Source organism: Nicotiana sylvestris, chromosome 3, assembly GCF_000393655.2.
Source record: "Nicotiana sylvestris chromosome 3, ASM39365v2, whole genome shotgun sequence".
Classification (NCBI taxonomy): Eukaryota; Viridiplantae; Streptophyta; class Magnoliopsida; order Solanales; family Solanaceae; genus Nicotiana; species Nicotiana sylvestris.
In genome coordinates, this window is record NC_091059.1 from 149,465,040 (window position 1) to 149,482,107 (window position 17,068).

The 17,068-nt window shown below is 38.8% G+C and overlaps 2 protein-coding genes across 2 annotated transcripts; both read left to right on the forward strand.

The window, feature by feature from the left end:
* Nucleotides 1–3,797: 3,797 nt before the first annotated feature.
* Nucleotides 3,798–4,298, forward strand: LOC138888164 (uncharacterized). Its single transcript, XM_070169980.1, has one exon. The coding sequence runs from the start codon at nucleotides 3,798–3,800 to the stop codon at nucleotides 4,296–4,298; it is 501 nt and encodes a 166-aa protein (XP_070026081.1).
* Nucleotides 4,299–4,762: 464 nt separating this feature from the next.
* On the forward strand, nucleotides 4,763–5,242 carry LOC138888165 (uncharacterized). The gene has a single exon (XM_070169981.1). It carries the CDS (start codon nucleotides 4,763–4,765, stop codon nucleotides 5,240–5,242), a length of 480 nt encoding a protein of 159 aa, XP_070026082.1.
* The last annotated feature ends 11,826 nt before the right edge of the window (nucleotides 5,243–17,068 follow it).

Consider the following 17,068-nt stretch of genomic DNA (forward strand, 5'->3'; position numbering starts at 1 on the left):
CCGAGATCAAGAATACAAGTCGGGCGGTCAAGTAAAAATAACAGTGAGAGCAATTCAAGGGGAATAGGTCTGGAAGTAAGTCCAAGCCAAGATGTGTCGTTGATTGTAAAAGGTGTTCCGAGCTAAAAAAAAGGTAACTTTATTTGTTCCCAAGGTCTCAAGGTTGGGAGTTCGCTCCAATGTTCCAAGCCCAAGGTTGTATGTCCTTGGAGGTTACCCTATCACAAGGCAGAATCAGGGCGGTACGAAGGGTATAACAGAGCCGATCATAACCAAACTTGTCGTGCAACTCCTTGTGACAAACATGAAAACCATTTCTTGGAATTACAACAAAACTGTGATGACCTACAAAGGCAAGGAAATCATAGAGGAAGTGGGGGAAATTGGAGGTTTGACTCGATGGGGAGGTGTTACTCTCCAGAAGAGTTGAGGAAGGCCAAGCAAATCCGAGAAGGCTAATTACCAATAAAGAAACCAGTCACTGAAGCAGAGGCGGAAGAGTTTTTGAAAAAGATGAAAGTTTAGGATTACTCAATCATCAACTAGCTGAGAAAAACTCCTGCCCAAATCTCTCTATTATTCTGTTCATACATTCCAAAGATCATGCCCATTTACTAATAAAGATCCTGAACGAGGCACATGTCTCAGAGGAGAACACAGTGAATCAGTTAGAGAAGATGGCCAACAGATTTTTTGAGGCGAATAGAATCTTCTTTACTGATGATGAACTTCCCGAGGAGGGAGCCAGGCACAATAGGGCTTTGCACTTGATGGTCAAATGTGAGGAGAATTATGTAAAGAGAGTCATGGTTGATGGAGGCTCAAGTGTAGATGTATGCCCTCTCTCTACCTTGCAAAGCATAAAGATCAATACAAACACAATCCGATCCAGTAATGTTCGCATCCAGGATTTTGATGGCTCAGCGAGAGATACCATTGGGGAGATCAACCTCACCATGACGATTAGGTCGGTTGACTTTGAGATTGTCTTCTAAGTAGTGGACATGGTCATTTCTTATAACTTTCTTCTTAGAAGGTCATGGATCCATATGGCCCGAGCTGTGTCATCCACCTTGCATCAAATGCTCAAATTCGAACATGATAGGCAAGAAATTATTGTTCACGGGGAAGACGAGTCTTCCATTTATAAAGACTCGTTAATCCCCTGTATTGAGGCCAAGGAAGAGTGTGAGTCCATTGTCTATCAGGTTTTTGAAGTGGTTGTTGTGGACCATGTTGAGGAAGGAAAGCCCATTCTACATCCTCGTCTTTCCGCCACATCTGTAATGGTGGCTGCACTTATGCTGAGACAAGGTTATGGGCCAGGAAAAGGCTTGGGGGCATCATTGCAAGGAATTTTGGAGTCTATTTCTCCGTTCAGTAACCAGGGTACTTTTGGCTTAGGCTTCAGGGCAACACAAGCAGATGAAGACAAAGCCAAGCACCGCAAAAAAACATGGATGGGTCTTGCAACAACCTATCCCTCATATTTTCTACACTTCTGTCAAGCCACGACTCCAAGAGGGTCAAAATTCCTCAGCGCATGCAAACATTGATGAAATTTGTCATGGCCTTAGCCAGATGTTTTCTGAAGTGAATATGATCCAGGCTGGTGAAGGCACTAGTCATGCCGATATGCAACTAATTGACCCAGACACCATGTTCAACAAACTAGGAAACGACTCATCTCCTCACAAGGAATGAGTCTTGGCAGTTTGCTTTTTCAGCTTCTTTTTGTATTTTGGGTTACTTTCAGGGTTGTAATCCAAACATCTCAATATGATTGTTTTGTTTTGATGTTAACCCTTGTATTCTTTCGAATTCAATGAAATACATTTCAGTTTCGTATTAAGTTTTGTATCTTTTGTTTTTCCTAATTCCTTTCATTTTATTTCCATTTCAATTTCATTAATGGCGGCTTCAATAACATGACATGCATGCGGAATTCACGCCCAGATCTTAAAAAGCTGTCTAATATCGAAATAATGCATCAAGAGGTTGAATATGATGAAGATGAGGTTGTTGAGTAAATAAAAAGAGAGCTGGAACAATTTGAAAACAAGCCTAAGCCCAAACTCAATAAAACTGAGCCGATTAATATCAGAAGTCATGAAGAAGTTAGAGAAACGAAGATAAGCATTCACACTGATTTTTTGCATTCACCAGAGATGTCTTGATTCAACTTTTATTTGAATACAGAGATGTTTTTGCTCGGTCTTACGATGATATGTCGGGTTTAAGTGTTGATCTAGTTGTTCATAATCTTCCTACGTATCCTGATTTTCCACCAGTCCAACAAAAGCAACAAAAATTTAAAACATACATGAGTGACAAAATCAAAGAGGAAATAATGAAGCAACTGAGCACCAATGTGGTCAGAGCTGTCCGATACACCACCTTGGTGGCGAATGTTGTGCTTGTGCCAAAGAAGGATGGAAAGACCAGAGTCTATGTTGACTACAGGGACCTTAACAAAGCAAGTCCAAAGGATAATTTTCCTTTACCAAATGTCCACATTCTTGTAGATAATTGCGCAAAGCATGAGATACAATCGTTCGTGGATTGCTATCTGGGTACCACCAAATTCTAATGGATGAGGATGATGCAAAAAAGACCGTTTTCACCACTCTATGGGGTACTTATTGTTACAGGGTCATGCCATTTGGTTTAAAGAATGCAGGGGCAACTTACGTAAGGGCCATGACCACCATTTTTCATGACATGATGCACAAAGAGATTGAAGTACATGTCGATGATATCATCACAAAATCAAAGACACAGGCTGATCACGTGTGTGATTTGAAAAAGTTCTTCAAACGGCTTTGAAGGTATGACCTTAAGCTTAATTTAGCCAAGTGTGAATTTGGGGTTCAACCTGGGAAACTCCTCAATTTTATAGTCAGCCGGAGAGGCATCGAATTGGATCCATCTAAGATAAAGTCCATTCGAGATCTGCCACCCCCGAAGAACAAAAAGGAAGTCATGAGTTTGCTCGGGAGGTTGAACTACATCAGTAGGTTAATTGCTCATCTCACAACCATGCCGAGCCCATCTTTAAGTTGCTGAAAAAGGATGCCGATATCAAGTGGACGGACGATTGCCAAAAAACTTTTGACAGGATTAAAGATTATCTGTCAAAACCCCTTGTACTGGTCCCACTTGAACCTGGTAAGCCTTTGTTTTTATATCTATCAGTGATGGATAATTTCTTAGGATGCGTTTTGGAGAAACATGATGTAACAAGCAAAAAGGAACAGACAATCTATTATTTGAGCAAGAAGTTCATGAATTATGAGGTTAAGTACACCCTTTTAGAAAGGACATGTTGTGCCTTGACTTGGGTCGCTTAGAAGCTGAGACATGATCTTTTGGCCTACACTACATACCTCATATCCAGAATGGATCCTTTGAAGTACATCTTCCAAAAGCCAATGCCCACTGGCAGGATCGCAAAATGGCAAATCCTACTCACAAAATTCAACATCGTCTATGTCACACGCACCGCGATGAAAGCACAGGCTTTGGCAGATCATTTGGAAGAGAATCCAGTTGATGATGAGTAGATGCCACTCAACACATACTTCCCAGACGAAGAGGTCAACTCAATATAGAAATTAGTTCCAGACAACAACCCTATATGGAATATGTATTTTGATGGAGATTTCAATATAAAAGGAGTTGGGATCGGGGCAATCCTCATCTCACCTATTGGACAGCATTACCCTGCAATAGCTTAACTTTGGTTCTTCTGTACTAATAATACGGCAGAATATGAGGCTTGTATCATGGGTCTGAAAATGGCCATTGATCTGGATGTGCATGAACTATTGGTTATGGGAGATACCGACTTGCTTATCTGGCAAGCCCAAGGCGAATGGGAGACTCGAGACATCAAGCTTATTCCATACACACAATGTGTTGAATACTTGAGAAAAAGATTCAAATCCATCGAGTTCAGGTACATTCCCAGGTTTCACAACGAGCTAGTCGATGCCTTGGCTACTTTAGCCTCGATGCTTTCTTATCCAGGCAACACTCATATTGATCCACTAGACATCCAAGTTCATAATCAACACGGTTACTACAATACAATTGAGACAGAACCAGATGGTGAACCATGGTATTATGAGATAAAACGATTCCTAAAAACAAGAGAATACCCAGAGCATGCCAAAGGGGATCAAAAAAGACCTATAAGGCAGCTCGCTGGTGATTTCTTACTGAATGGGGAAATTTTGTACAAGAGGACCCCAGATTTAAACTTGTTGATATGCATAGATGCCACAGAAGCGGAGTGAATCATAAGTGAAGTGCATTCGGGGGTATGCAGACCTCACATGAATGGATATGTTTTGGCAAAAAAGATTCTGCGGGCAGGGTATTATTGCCTTACTATGGAGCGAGATTGCTTCAGTTTTGTTTGCAAGTGTCACTAATGCCAGATTAATGGTGGCCTTATTCACTCGCCTCCTTCGGAGTTGCATCCCATGTCCTCTCCTTGGCCTTTCGTTGCTTGGGGAATGGACGTTATTGGGCCAATCTAGCCAAAAACTTCAAATGGGCATAGATTCATTTTGGTTGCAATTACTTCACCAAGTGGTTAGAGGCCGTCACTTTCAAAGTAGTCACCAAGAAAGCAGTGGTAGACTTTGTGCATTCCAACATCATCTGTCGCTTTGGTATCCTAAAGACCATTATTACTGACAATACAGCCAATATAAATAGTCATTTGATGAAGGAGGTATGCGAACAATTTAAAATCATGCATCGCCATTCTACCCCTTACTGGCCAAAAGCCAATGGATCCATTGAAGCGGCGAACAAGAACATCAAGAAGATTCTTAGGAAGATGATCCAAGGTTCCAGGCAATGGCATGAAAAGTTGCCTTTTGCTCTTTTGGGATACCGCACAACTGTTTGCACATCTGTTGGTGCAACTCCTTATCTGCTTGTATATGGAACTGAAGCTATAATACCAGCAGAAGTCAAAATTCCCTCTCTCCGAATCATTGTGGAATCGGAGATTGAAGACACTAAGTGGGTCAAGACCCGATTAGAACAGCTAATGTTGATTAATGATAAATGGCTAGCAGCAGTGTGTTTTGGCCAGTTATACCAGCAAAGAATGGTACGCGCTTACAATAAGAAAGTGCATCCAAGGCACTTTGAGATAGGCCAACTTGTTCAGAAACGCATTCTTCCACACCAAGTAGAAGCTAAAGGAAAGTATGCCCCAAACTAGCAAGGACCCTACATCATCAAGAAATTGTTACCAAAAGGGGTATTGCACTTGGTAGATGAAGAAGGACGGGTACCAGACATGACAATTAATGTAGATGCAGTGAAAAGATATTATGTATGATATATAAACACTGTGGAACTTTCACGCATGATTTTCTCAGATCGAGATGATGAAGGATTTCATTGCTCACTATTCCAAATAGGTGTCACCCTTTTGTTAACCCTTTCGAGCCGCATTTGTCTTCTTTGTTTTCCACTTTTTGGAACCAGTGTACTTGTAAAAAAAAAGAAAAAAAAAAGAAAGAGGAGGTCAAACAATGAATCTTCTTAGCCATTGAACTACGTCCGACCTGATTCCGAAAGAATAAGTAGGTAGCCTTACCTTGGGTTCAGTCCCATCAAAATAAAAATCCATATTCCTAATACTCTAGAACTTGGGCAGAAGTTTGTTTTATTTTACAATTTTTCCTATAAAACGGTTCCAAAAGTTGTAATTCAGTTCAAGGTTCTTTTCGCCTTTTCCCTGTTAAGAACTTTTGATCGATCTTTGAGAATGTTTGAAGTCCCCATGCCAAGGGCATTGGGCAACCTCCCGCATGCAGTATCTTAGTTAAAAAAAAGAAATGAGAGAGTCTTATTGGTGAAAATTCGTACGGGCACTATAGGGCGACAATGAGCAAATAAATGAGAGTCTTATTGGTGAAAACCCAGATGGGCACCATAAGGCGATGGTTAGTAGAGAAATGAGAGAGGTTAGTTAGAAAAAACTTGCAGAGTGTGCTACTAGTCGAATGAGGGTCATCGATACCCCGACATGAGCACAACCAAGATATTTTCAAGATGAACATTTGCGATGGATTTTGAGAATCAGACAGCTCAGACGGGTCAGGCGTCCAGTCCAAAATGCATGTCATGATTCATTGAAGTCGGCACATACCCCCAGATAACTCTCCCTATTTCTTTCCCCGAAAGGGACATCTTTTGTTTAAGCACAGTTCTTTTTCACTTTCAATTATTATTCTATTTTTACTTGTAATTTTTTTTGAGTCCCTTTCGATCTAATATTGCATCAAAATCGAAGCAAAGAAAGGGCTGCAAAATTGGCTACAGTTTTCCCGTAATATCTAGCACAATTTAGGGCATATATGGCATTGGCGAATGCAATCCATATGTGATCTCATTTGATAAGGCGAACAAAATGTCTCAATGAAACTGAAAAGGTCGCCTAAGCAAGACCTGCTTCATAACAAAAGTTGATAAGCACTACGGATACAAACTGATACTGGGTGCAAGACAACTGAGTTTGATTTTAAAGAAAAATTGTCTTGCCTTAGAGATAAGGGTAGCGGTACCATGGACATCTGGGTATGAAATAGTTGGGGGTAACATTGGAAAGCCAAGGTCTCCAGAAAATGATACAGAGTAGCCGAGCATCTCGGTAACACGCTGACAGAATTAGTTCTTTGATATCAGTGGTCGTGAATCAAACTACTCAGGGCATCAAGGCCACAAACCAACCACTACTTTGAAAACTCACAAATTTTTCTTTGTTTGAAGTAGGAACAAAGCAGTGCAGAATAAAGATTCTTAAAGAACAAATGTCACCAAACATAAGCTCCTTAAGATCTCATTTTTCTTTATTTTCAGCATGCATCACTATTGTTCACACCTCCCGTCTTTGTAGCTTAACTCGGGTAGAACCGTTTCACCTAGGGGGATCCAGCTCATATTTCCGAGTAGAAGTACTCTTCGCGCAAGATGTTTTACGTAGCTTAACTCGGGTAGAATCATTTTGCCTCGGGGCATACAACTCAGAGTTCCAAGTAGAAGTACTCTTCGCTCAGGTTGTTTTATGCAACTTAACTCAGGTAGAATCGTTTCGCCTAGGGGGATCCTGCTTATAGTTCTGGGTAGAAGTACTCTTCGCTCAGGTTTATTTACGTAGCTTAACTCAGGTAGAATAATTTCTCCTAGGGGGATCCAGCTCATATTTTCGGGTAGAAGTACTCTTCTCTCAGGTTATTTTACATAGCTTAACTCAGGTAGAGCCATTTTGCCTAGGGGGATCCAGCTCATAGTTCCGAGTAGAAGTACTCTTTGCTCAGGTTGTTTTACGTAGCTTAACTCAGGTAGAACCGTTTCACCTAGGGGGTCCAGCTCATAGTTCTGGGTAGAAGTACTCTTAGCTCAGGTTGTTTTATGTAGCTTAACTCAGGTAGAACCATTTCACCTAGGGGGATCCAGCTTATATTTCCAGGTAGAAGTACTCTCCGCCCAGACTGTTTTACGTAGCTTAACTCAGATAGAATTATTTTGCCTAGGGGATCCAGCTCATAGTTCCGGGTAGAAGTACTCTTCACTCAGTTCGATTTACGTAGCTTAACGCAAGTAGAACCATTTCGCCTAGGGGATCCAGCTCATAATTTCGAGTAGAAGTACTCTTCGCTCAGGTTGTTTTACGTAGCTTAACTCAGGAAGAACCGTTTAGTCTCGGTCAATCCATCTCATAGTTTCGGGTAGAGGTACTCTCCACCTAGGCTGTTTTTCGTAGCTTAACTTATGTAGAACCTTTTCGCCTAGAGGGATCCAGCTCATAGTTCCGGGAAGAAGTACTCTTCGCTCAGGTTGTTTTACGTAGCTTAACCGAAGTAGAACTGTCTCGCCTAAGGGGATCCAGCTCATAATTTCAGGTAGAAGTACTATTCGCTTAGGTTATTTTACGTAGCTTAACTCAGGTAGAACAGTCTCGCCTAGGGGGATCCAGCTCATAGTTCAGGGTAGAAGTACTCTTCGCTCAGGTTGTTTTACGTAGCTTAACTTAGGTAGAATCGTCTCGCCTAGGGGGATCTAGCTATAGTTCCGGGTAGAAGTATTCTTTGCTCAGGTTGTTTAATATAGCTTAACTCAGGTAGAACCATTTCGCCTAGGGAGATCTAGCTCATAGTTTCGGGTAGAAGTACTCTTCGCTCAGGATGTTTCACATAGCTTAACTTGGGTAGAACTTTTTCACCTAGGGGGATTGACAACTAGGAATTATGATGCATTTTACACTCCTTCTTACTTGAGTTTTGATTAAAAATGTGTACAAAATAGCACCAAAGGCTCACATGTTGTACTTGATTACAGGATTTGGTCAACAAGGTGACAATTCATCAAAATCAGCTCAAAAAGGAGTGAAATATGCAAGAGTACCAAGAACAAGTCCAAGCTCAGTATAACAGGACCAATGCGGCCGCACTCCATTCTGTGCGGTCCGCAAAGAGGAGGTTCAGAGAGTGCTCATTTCAGGCAGCCAAGCAATGCGGCCGCAAATGCTTCACACGGAGTACTCGGATGGGCAAAAATCGCTCGCTTTATCTTTGCACGAAAACCCTACGTGTCTTCGGGCAAAGAGGGGCAGCTGTAAGCACGTGATTTTTGCCCAATATGAGAATTACTCCCCAAAAATTCAAAAATAAAATAATTTTCCTTGGTGTGCAATTTTGTGATATTTTGTGATATTTTGAATAATTATTTGTATTTGTCTGTGCATGTTTATTTGCTAAATTAATAAAAAATACAAAAATATATCGCATTTTGTATGTAAGGATTTAATTCTATAATTTGTTAGTAATTAAGTTTGTTTACAAAAAAATAAAAATTTACAAAAATAGGCATCGTTTGCATTTTTAGCATTTAATGTCCAAATATACAATTTTATGCTTAATTATTACTTAATTGTGCGTTAATTGTTATTGGAAGTTAATTTGCACTTTTATAACTTAATTTAGTTCTTAATAATAATTTAAGTATTTTTATAATTTAGTTTTAGAGAAATAAAAAGAAGAAAAGAGAGCGAAAATATAAAGAAAGTCGGAATTGGGCCTCTTCTTCGATTTCAAGCCACAGGCCCAAAAAATGGCCCAATCTTCCCAAACGACCCAGTCCATTTCAAACCGGGTCAACCCGGTCCATAACCCAACACCCCCTATCTTGCATTTCAAAAAAAAAAACAAAGCAAAACAAAACAAAACAAAAAAAAAGAAAAGGAAGAAAACCCTAAAAAATCCCTCTCTCTCATCCGCCCCCCCCCCCCCTTCTCTTTCTCTCTTTTCTTCTTCTTCTTCAAGCATCCAAACACCCCATCCATGCCCTTCCCCCACCTCTTCTCCTTCACATACACACACACAACCACGGCAACACAACACACACACACCCGCCGCCCGTGTTTCTTCTTCTTCTTCAAGATCGCGAGTGTTTCTTCTTCTTCAAGTTCACGTTGATCGTTGCTTCTTCTTCTTCCTCACTTCATGATGCTGCGTGACTGCTTCGTCCAGCATCTACTGCTGCTCACGTTTTGCATTGTTGCTGCCCCGTCCGGCATCGCTTTCACGGTTGTCTGCTACCTCTCCTTCAAGCTCTTCGTTTGTCCGTTCGTGATCGTCTTCGGCGTCAAATGATTTTGGTGCGATATTTGTTTCCGGGCAGATTTGTTTCCGTTCAAGTTCGTCATTGTTTCGATCCGGTTAGTGGGTTTTTGAGTTTCATTTTTTGCCCGTAATTTGTTTGATATTTTTCGGATCCAAAATCGATAAATGATTCAATTCTTGTTTTGTTTGTTCATCATTGAAATAATTTTTTTTTAGTTTGTTTATATGTTTGGTTGGTTTAATTTTCAGATTCAAATGAAAATTTAATTAATTGATTTTCAGTTTATTTCATGTTAATTTAATTTTTGCAAAAAAAAAAAGGAATTGTTAGTTTAGGTTTAATATTGTTAGATTTAGTTTAAATCGCTTGAATCCGTTGTTTGTTTAATATAGATTTCATTCATGATCATGTATCTTTGTTATATTTTTTTTGTTGGATTTAATTAAGAAAGATTAATTGATTATTTGAAGATTAGTGATTTGAATATGTTTATTTGTTTTGTTTAAGTTCAATTCGAAATTTGAATAAAGTTTGTTATTGTGGTTGAATCTTTTCATTCATGTTCATACTTTATTTGATTGATCTTGAATCCGAAATTTGTATAGTTTGATTTTCTTATTTCTTGTTTATCATTTGTGATTATTTCTTGAATTGGTCTCATAATCTTGTTTAAAGTTTAATATAAGAATTGTTTGTTGTAATGTTGTTAGAGTTGATTTTAAGTTCAATATTATTGAATTTAAGAATCTAAATATACTTGTTTGATTGTTGTTGTTTAAATCCGAAAAATAGGTTTGTTGTTGCTAAAAATATTGTTCAATCAAATTTTAGTTGTTCTTGGTTGTTCAATTTGTGTTCATGTGATTTGTTGTTGAAATATTGTTAAAATCATGTTCATGTGATATTGTTGTTATGATGTTCATCCGTGTTCATATTGTTGTTTGAACATTGTTAGAAATTGATCATATTGTCTATATTTTGGTTAAGTTTGATTAATTGATGTGTTATAGCTGATGGGTAGTTTGGTAAATTTGTAATACGTTCAGGGGTAGTTTGGTAATTTCAGTAAGGTCGGAAGGGGTAGTTTAGGAATTGTACATTTTGTAATTGTTTATTTGAAGCATGGGGGACAAAATGAAATGGGGTGGGTTGTGATATGATTATTTAATATAAAGGGGGGACAAGATTTAATTTAAAGGGGAATCTTGCATTATTTTAAATGAAGCATGGGGGACAAAATGAAATGGGGTGGTGTGATATGTTTATTTAATGTAATGGGGATGAGTGGAAAGATAATGGGTTGGGTAGAGAAAAGTATGGATTTTAATTAATTGAAAGGTTTATGGGATGGGTTATATATGTGAGGTCTTGAAATCAAAAAATATAGACAGAGAGATAGAGAAAAAATACACAAATACGAGAGAGAGAAACAAATCTGAAAATAAGAGAGAGAAAAGGGCTGAACATTTAAGAGATAGAAAATTCCGAAAAATATTTAAGCTTTCAAAAAATAAAAATAAAAACTAAAAAAAAATATTCTGCTTTCTTTTGTTGTTTGAAATCAGAATTAATTGTTGTTTCATCAAAGCTGGAAGATTTTGTTTTTTTTTGGATTACTACTCCACTGGTTTGTTACTGTTGCTGGGCTATTGTTGCTGTGTTGTACTGATTTTACTGCTGCTGCTGATACTCATATTCATTTTCTTTTGCTTCCAATATCAGGTACACAACTGAAAAGCTGGTTATTGTAATCCGAAATATGAAGCATGAATACATATGAAGAATGAAAATTTGAAGTTTTAATTTCGTTTTTTTTTCTTTGTTTCTTTTGTTGATTGTATTTAAGCTATTTCATGAATTACTAAATAATAGCTGGAATAAGAAAATAATATCATAAGTTAGTCTGTAATAAATCAGTTCGGCAAAACAGGTTAATTCACTAGCTATGAAGGCTTCAAGATTGTAGGTTGATCATGAACAAGTAGCTAAATTTAGTTAAAACATGAATTTAAATTAAACATCGTAAATTAGGCATTAAGGCATGACTTGAGCTTAAGCAAGATTAGAAGAACGTTTAAGTCTAATAAACTTTCTAATAAGCTTTAGTAATTATGGTTAAATCTAGTTTCAAATGATTGTGAATAATTAATCTCAATAATATTTTTTTTTTAAAAAAATAATAATAACAATGCTGAGTTTTAATCTAGCTATATTTGTTTATTTTGAATATTAGTTGTTGAATTTTTATTTTATTTTAAATTTCGAAATTAAGAGTAATTTTTTTTCATCAATATTTGTATTAACCAAGCAATTAGCATGTCATGTTTTCTTAAAATTATAAAAGCTAGTAATTAATTAGGATTTTTCTTTCTTTATTTTAGAGACTAATTTTTATAGAAAAAATGTAGTCGCTTTAAGATTTGTCCATTTAAAATAAATGAGATGAGCCCCGCTTAATGAAATGTATAGATTTCGGGGCCCTCAATAAATGTACAGTTAATTGCTTAGAATTAGGGAGGAGCCGTTTTAGCAAATTTCACGGCCCTACCCAAAATAATGACACGCTAGTCGCTCTAGACGCGTATTTAATAATGTTATTTCCTTAAATACGGGTGTGCATTTATGTAACCCAAATCTAAATCTCAACGGAGTCGAAATGTGTCGATAACCACGGGTGCAATTGATTGCGACGTGATTTGAAATACGTTTTCACAATGTTGCAATTTTTCGTAAAATACTAACAATAAATAAAAAGAATAATAAAAGCGGCTAAGGGATAAAATTTGCACATAAGTTTATAATACGTATTATATTAGATAATCAAGCCGAATATAACAGTTAAGCGACCGTGCTAGAACCACGGAACTCGGGAATGCCTAACACCTTCTCCCGGGTTAACAGAATTCCTTATCCGGATTTCTGGTGCGCAGACTGTAATACAGAGTCATTCTTTTCCTCGATTCGGGATTAAAATAGGTGACTTGGGACACCCTAAATCTCCCAAGTGGCGACTCTGAAATAAAGAAATAAATCCCGTTTCGACTGTCCTTTAATTGGAAAAAACTCCTGTACCCTCGCGAGGGCGGAAAAAGGAGGTGTGACAGCTCTGGCGACTCTGCTGGGGATAACGACCCAGAACCACTAGTTCAGGGTTCAAGAATTCGAGCTTAGAATAATTGTTATATTTGGCTTTATTATCTGATATATATTGCATGTTCTGACATAACATACTAAATGTTGTCTTTTACCGCTTTGATATTATCTGAACTGTATATAAACTGTGCCGAAACCCTTCTCTTCTTACCTCCGGGGAGAAGCTCGCTGGTCGAGGCTCCCTATTCTGTTAGTGTCAATACCTGAAATAAGAAAGAGGACGGATAAGTTACGAAGCCGGATGGCCTTTTGGTTCCCGGTAAGTTGCCCCCTCCTCGACTCGAGTTGTCCGCTCGGGTACACAGTCTAGAACATATACCCAGGTTATAAACCTAGTATAACGAAACCTCATGCCGGATCCCTAATAGGAACGATTATTTGCATCACGTTACATATGACTTAGGGGACTCAACACAGGGGTTGGGTCCGTCTAGGACTAGCAACCTGAAATGAAAAGACCATTCTGATGCATCCTACTTGCTCTGTACATATATTTGTTCCGAACTTGCATGTTGACCGGTTTCTGAATCTCGGGAATGTTGGAAAATTGAAAAAAAAAAGAAAAAAAAAGGGAAAAAGAATATATCAGTTAGGGAGTTAATTGATTATTTTAGAAAAAAAATCAATGACCAATTACTGGCGAAACTCTGCCGAAATTTTGAAAAACAAAAAGGGAAAATATTTTATTTTGTTTTACTAAAAAATATATATAAAAAAAAGTCTTTTATTATTATTTTTTTTCCGGAAAAATAGATTGTTTTATTGTTTGTTGAAAATGAAAAAAAAATCGTTATTTTGTCTTTTTCAAAAATAGAAAAGGAAAATAGATTGTCTTGCCAGGAAAAAAATAAAAATGAAAAAGAGTCATGTTTTAAAATAGTTCGGTTAATTTGACCGAACTACGCGGGTTTGATTCTCACCGGATGTGAGATACGTAGGCAACCCTCATCGGGTCCAACCCCCTTTTTGCTAAAAAAAAGCCAAACAAATAAATAAATAAAAAAAAAACATGTCAAGAATTTTAATTTTGCCATAAATAAGTCGGGTGGTGTCCAACCTCCCCTTTTGCTAATAATAGCAAAATATATATGTCAAATTTCTAAGAAGTCGGGTGACGCTGTTTTATGAAGACATAGCTGAATGTTCCCGAAGAGGACGCCGGAAGACTGACTTTGCATAAACAGCCACATTTGGGTCATATTTAAGATTTGGTCCAGTTGACCCACACAACCTTAAAAATCTTCGTCCCCGAGACGTTGAAAGGCTGTGTTTGCAATAGTGAGTTTCCTAATTTGAAAAACGATAAAAAAAAAGAGTCATAAATAAGTCAGGTGATGTTGTTATGTCATAAATAGCCAAATATTCCCAAACGGGGCACCGAAGGGCTGACTTTGCATAAACAACCACCTTTGGTCGTATTTTGATTTTTGACCTTCACAGCCTTAAAATTTTTGCCCCTGAGGCGCAGGAAGGCCGTGTCGCAATATCGGGTCTTTTATCTAAAAATATTAGAATTAAGAATTGAGTTCTTCATTTAAAATATAGGGTTAATTTTGAGTCGATAATATAGATAGTAGTTTTTGGAGTTAAATAAAAGTTTTCTTTTGCTTAAACGCTTTAATAAATGTGCAGGATGAGCACAACAATAAATGAGCCTTTTTCAATAATGACCAAAATCCCTTTTGAGCTGCAATTGTGGTGGAATGATTTGGGCAAAGAAGGGCAAGACGAAGTGAGAAAATATTTGAAAGACCTTCCGGATTTATTAGACATTCAGCCTCGGGGGGATATCATCAGGGCATTGGTCGCCCATTGGGATTCGGCACATAATGTGTTTCATTTTTCAGACTTTGAACTCACCCCAACAATAGAAGAAATAGCGGGGTACATTGGAAGTGACCAAGCTCCATTGAGATTCAAATACTTGATTGCTCCTAGAGCCATTACCATACATCGATTCCTGGATTCCTTGAAAGTACCCCGGACAGTTCATCACCCAGATTTTGCAAAGGGTTTCTGCAGTTTCCGCTTCGTGTATGATAGATATGGACATGTGGGCGGGTTCAATAATCCAGACTTTAAGCTTTGCAGCAGAAATAGCCGACAAAAATGGGAGAAACACAGGCGAGTGGCATTTATGGTAGCTTTTTTGGGTCTCGTAATATTCCCAAGGAAAGATGGTAATATTGATTTGAAAATAGCAGGCGTCGTCAGTACTTTGCAAACCATGGGGAAAAGCACTTTAGCACCTATGATTGTGGCTGATATCTTCAGAGCTCTCACTGCGTGCAAAGCTGGGGGCAAATTTTTTGAGGGATGTAACTTATTGTTGCAAATATGGATGATTGAGCATTTGTGCCCGCGCTCTCAGTTATTGAGTTATGGCTCGGCTGAGAAAACTTGTATAGGGGAATTTTGTACGAGAATCAAAGGGGTTGGTCTACCTGAAGGAGTCACAGCTTGGGCATTATTATTTCGGAACCTCGAGGCTAGCCAGATACAGTGGGTGCTTGGATGGTTGTCTGTCGAGGAAGTCATATATATGCCAGCAGCCCGACCGCATTTTTTGTTAATGGGACTCAAAAGCATACAACCTTATGCACCATATCGGGTTCTGAGGCAACTCGGTAGATATCAAGTAATACCGAGAGATGAAGATTTAAGTACCCAAGTGATCGAAATTAGTCCTGACGGTCGATTCCCCGAGGAAGAGGTTCGTCAAATTTGGAGTGAGTGTCAATATCTGATGGCAAACACTTGTGTGTCTGATAGGGTCAGAGGGGAAATTGCTCCAGGGTATCACGAATGGTTCAGAGGTGACGTGGCATATGGAAGACCGGCTAAAAGACCTCATCTCGAAGATTTCGCCAAGTCGTCCCAAGAGCAGTGGGATTGGTTAGCAAAGGAAGAAAGCTATCGGGTTGAGATTGGTAAATTAAAGCAACAAGTCGAGAGTCTGAAATTCGAGAGCAGTGTACAGGTTGCCGAGGATCAAGGTGAAATGAATAGACTAGCCAGAGAAAATGACGCTCTTAAAGCCCAAGTCCGACAGTTGAAGATAACCATCGATAAGCAACCGAGGAGCCGATCCGATGAACAATTGGTAAAAAGATTGGAAAGCGAAGTCAGAGAATGGCGGGATGAGCTAGGAAAAGCTGAAAATGTCATGGCAGAACTCAAAGCACAATGGGCGACAAGAACCGAAGAGCGTCGCCAATACTTGAATCAGTTGAAGAGGGACCATGAGAAAATTGTTGCCAATTTAAAGAGAAAAGTAGTTGCCCTTGAAGGTAGAGCGGTTAGGCAGGCTAGAGACTTCGAAACTGAGAGCGGACATTGTTACAACTTGTTAGCCCAAATGGAGGCAGAAGTGCAACAGCTGCAAGACCAGCACTTGCAAGACTCCCGAGCTTTAAAGACGTGCAGCGATCAGATAAGACGCTTGCTCATAGAAAAGAAGCAAACAAAAGACAGGATTAGAGCCATTGCTCATGCTATTGTCAGGAGATGTCGGGTTTGTGAAGACATGACCCGTACTACTTTTATCTCAGCAGTGATGATCTATGTGAAGCGAACCATGAATGAGTTAGAGCAGCTTGAAAGGGATTTGGATCCTAGACCCGCGGCGAGGCCGAACGACGCCCCGCGGATACCTAAGTTTGAAGCACTAGAATATGCATAGTCCGTGTCTTTGAGTGTCTACCATGTCGAGTCAGTCTTTTGTACGTCCGGATTGAGTATGTTTGCAGCTTAGAGTTTTTGTTTGCTTTCAGATTACGTTTGTTAGTTTCTTTCCAAAACAAAAGATGTCGAGTTTGTAAGAGTCTGTTTATTAATGAAAGTTGAGCATTTTATTTCCACCCATATTTTTACATTTATCTGCACGAACTACGCTTGGTCTGATTCGTGCGGGGTCACGATACGTAGGCAATCTCTATAAGATTCGACCGTAATTTAAAAAAAAAAAAAAAGAATATATGTTTGTCAGAGCAAAAATAAGCTGGGATGATGCATGAGGTCAGAGCAAAAGCATGTTAGAAATGATTAACGTGCAATTACAATATCTGTTAAGACTCTAACACTGACAAGTTTGTTGTTTTTCCAATATCAGTTAGTTGTTAGAGCGTACTGGCACCGTACCATTATCAAACAAGATCAAAAGGTCCTATACCAGAAAGCATGACTGGGTCAGACAACAGCGTTGAGTCAGAAAAAACGGCCAATCAGATGCTGAAGGAAGCCCTGGAGAAAATGGAAAAAATGA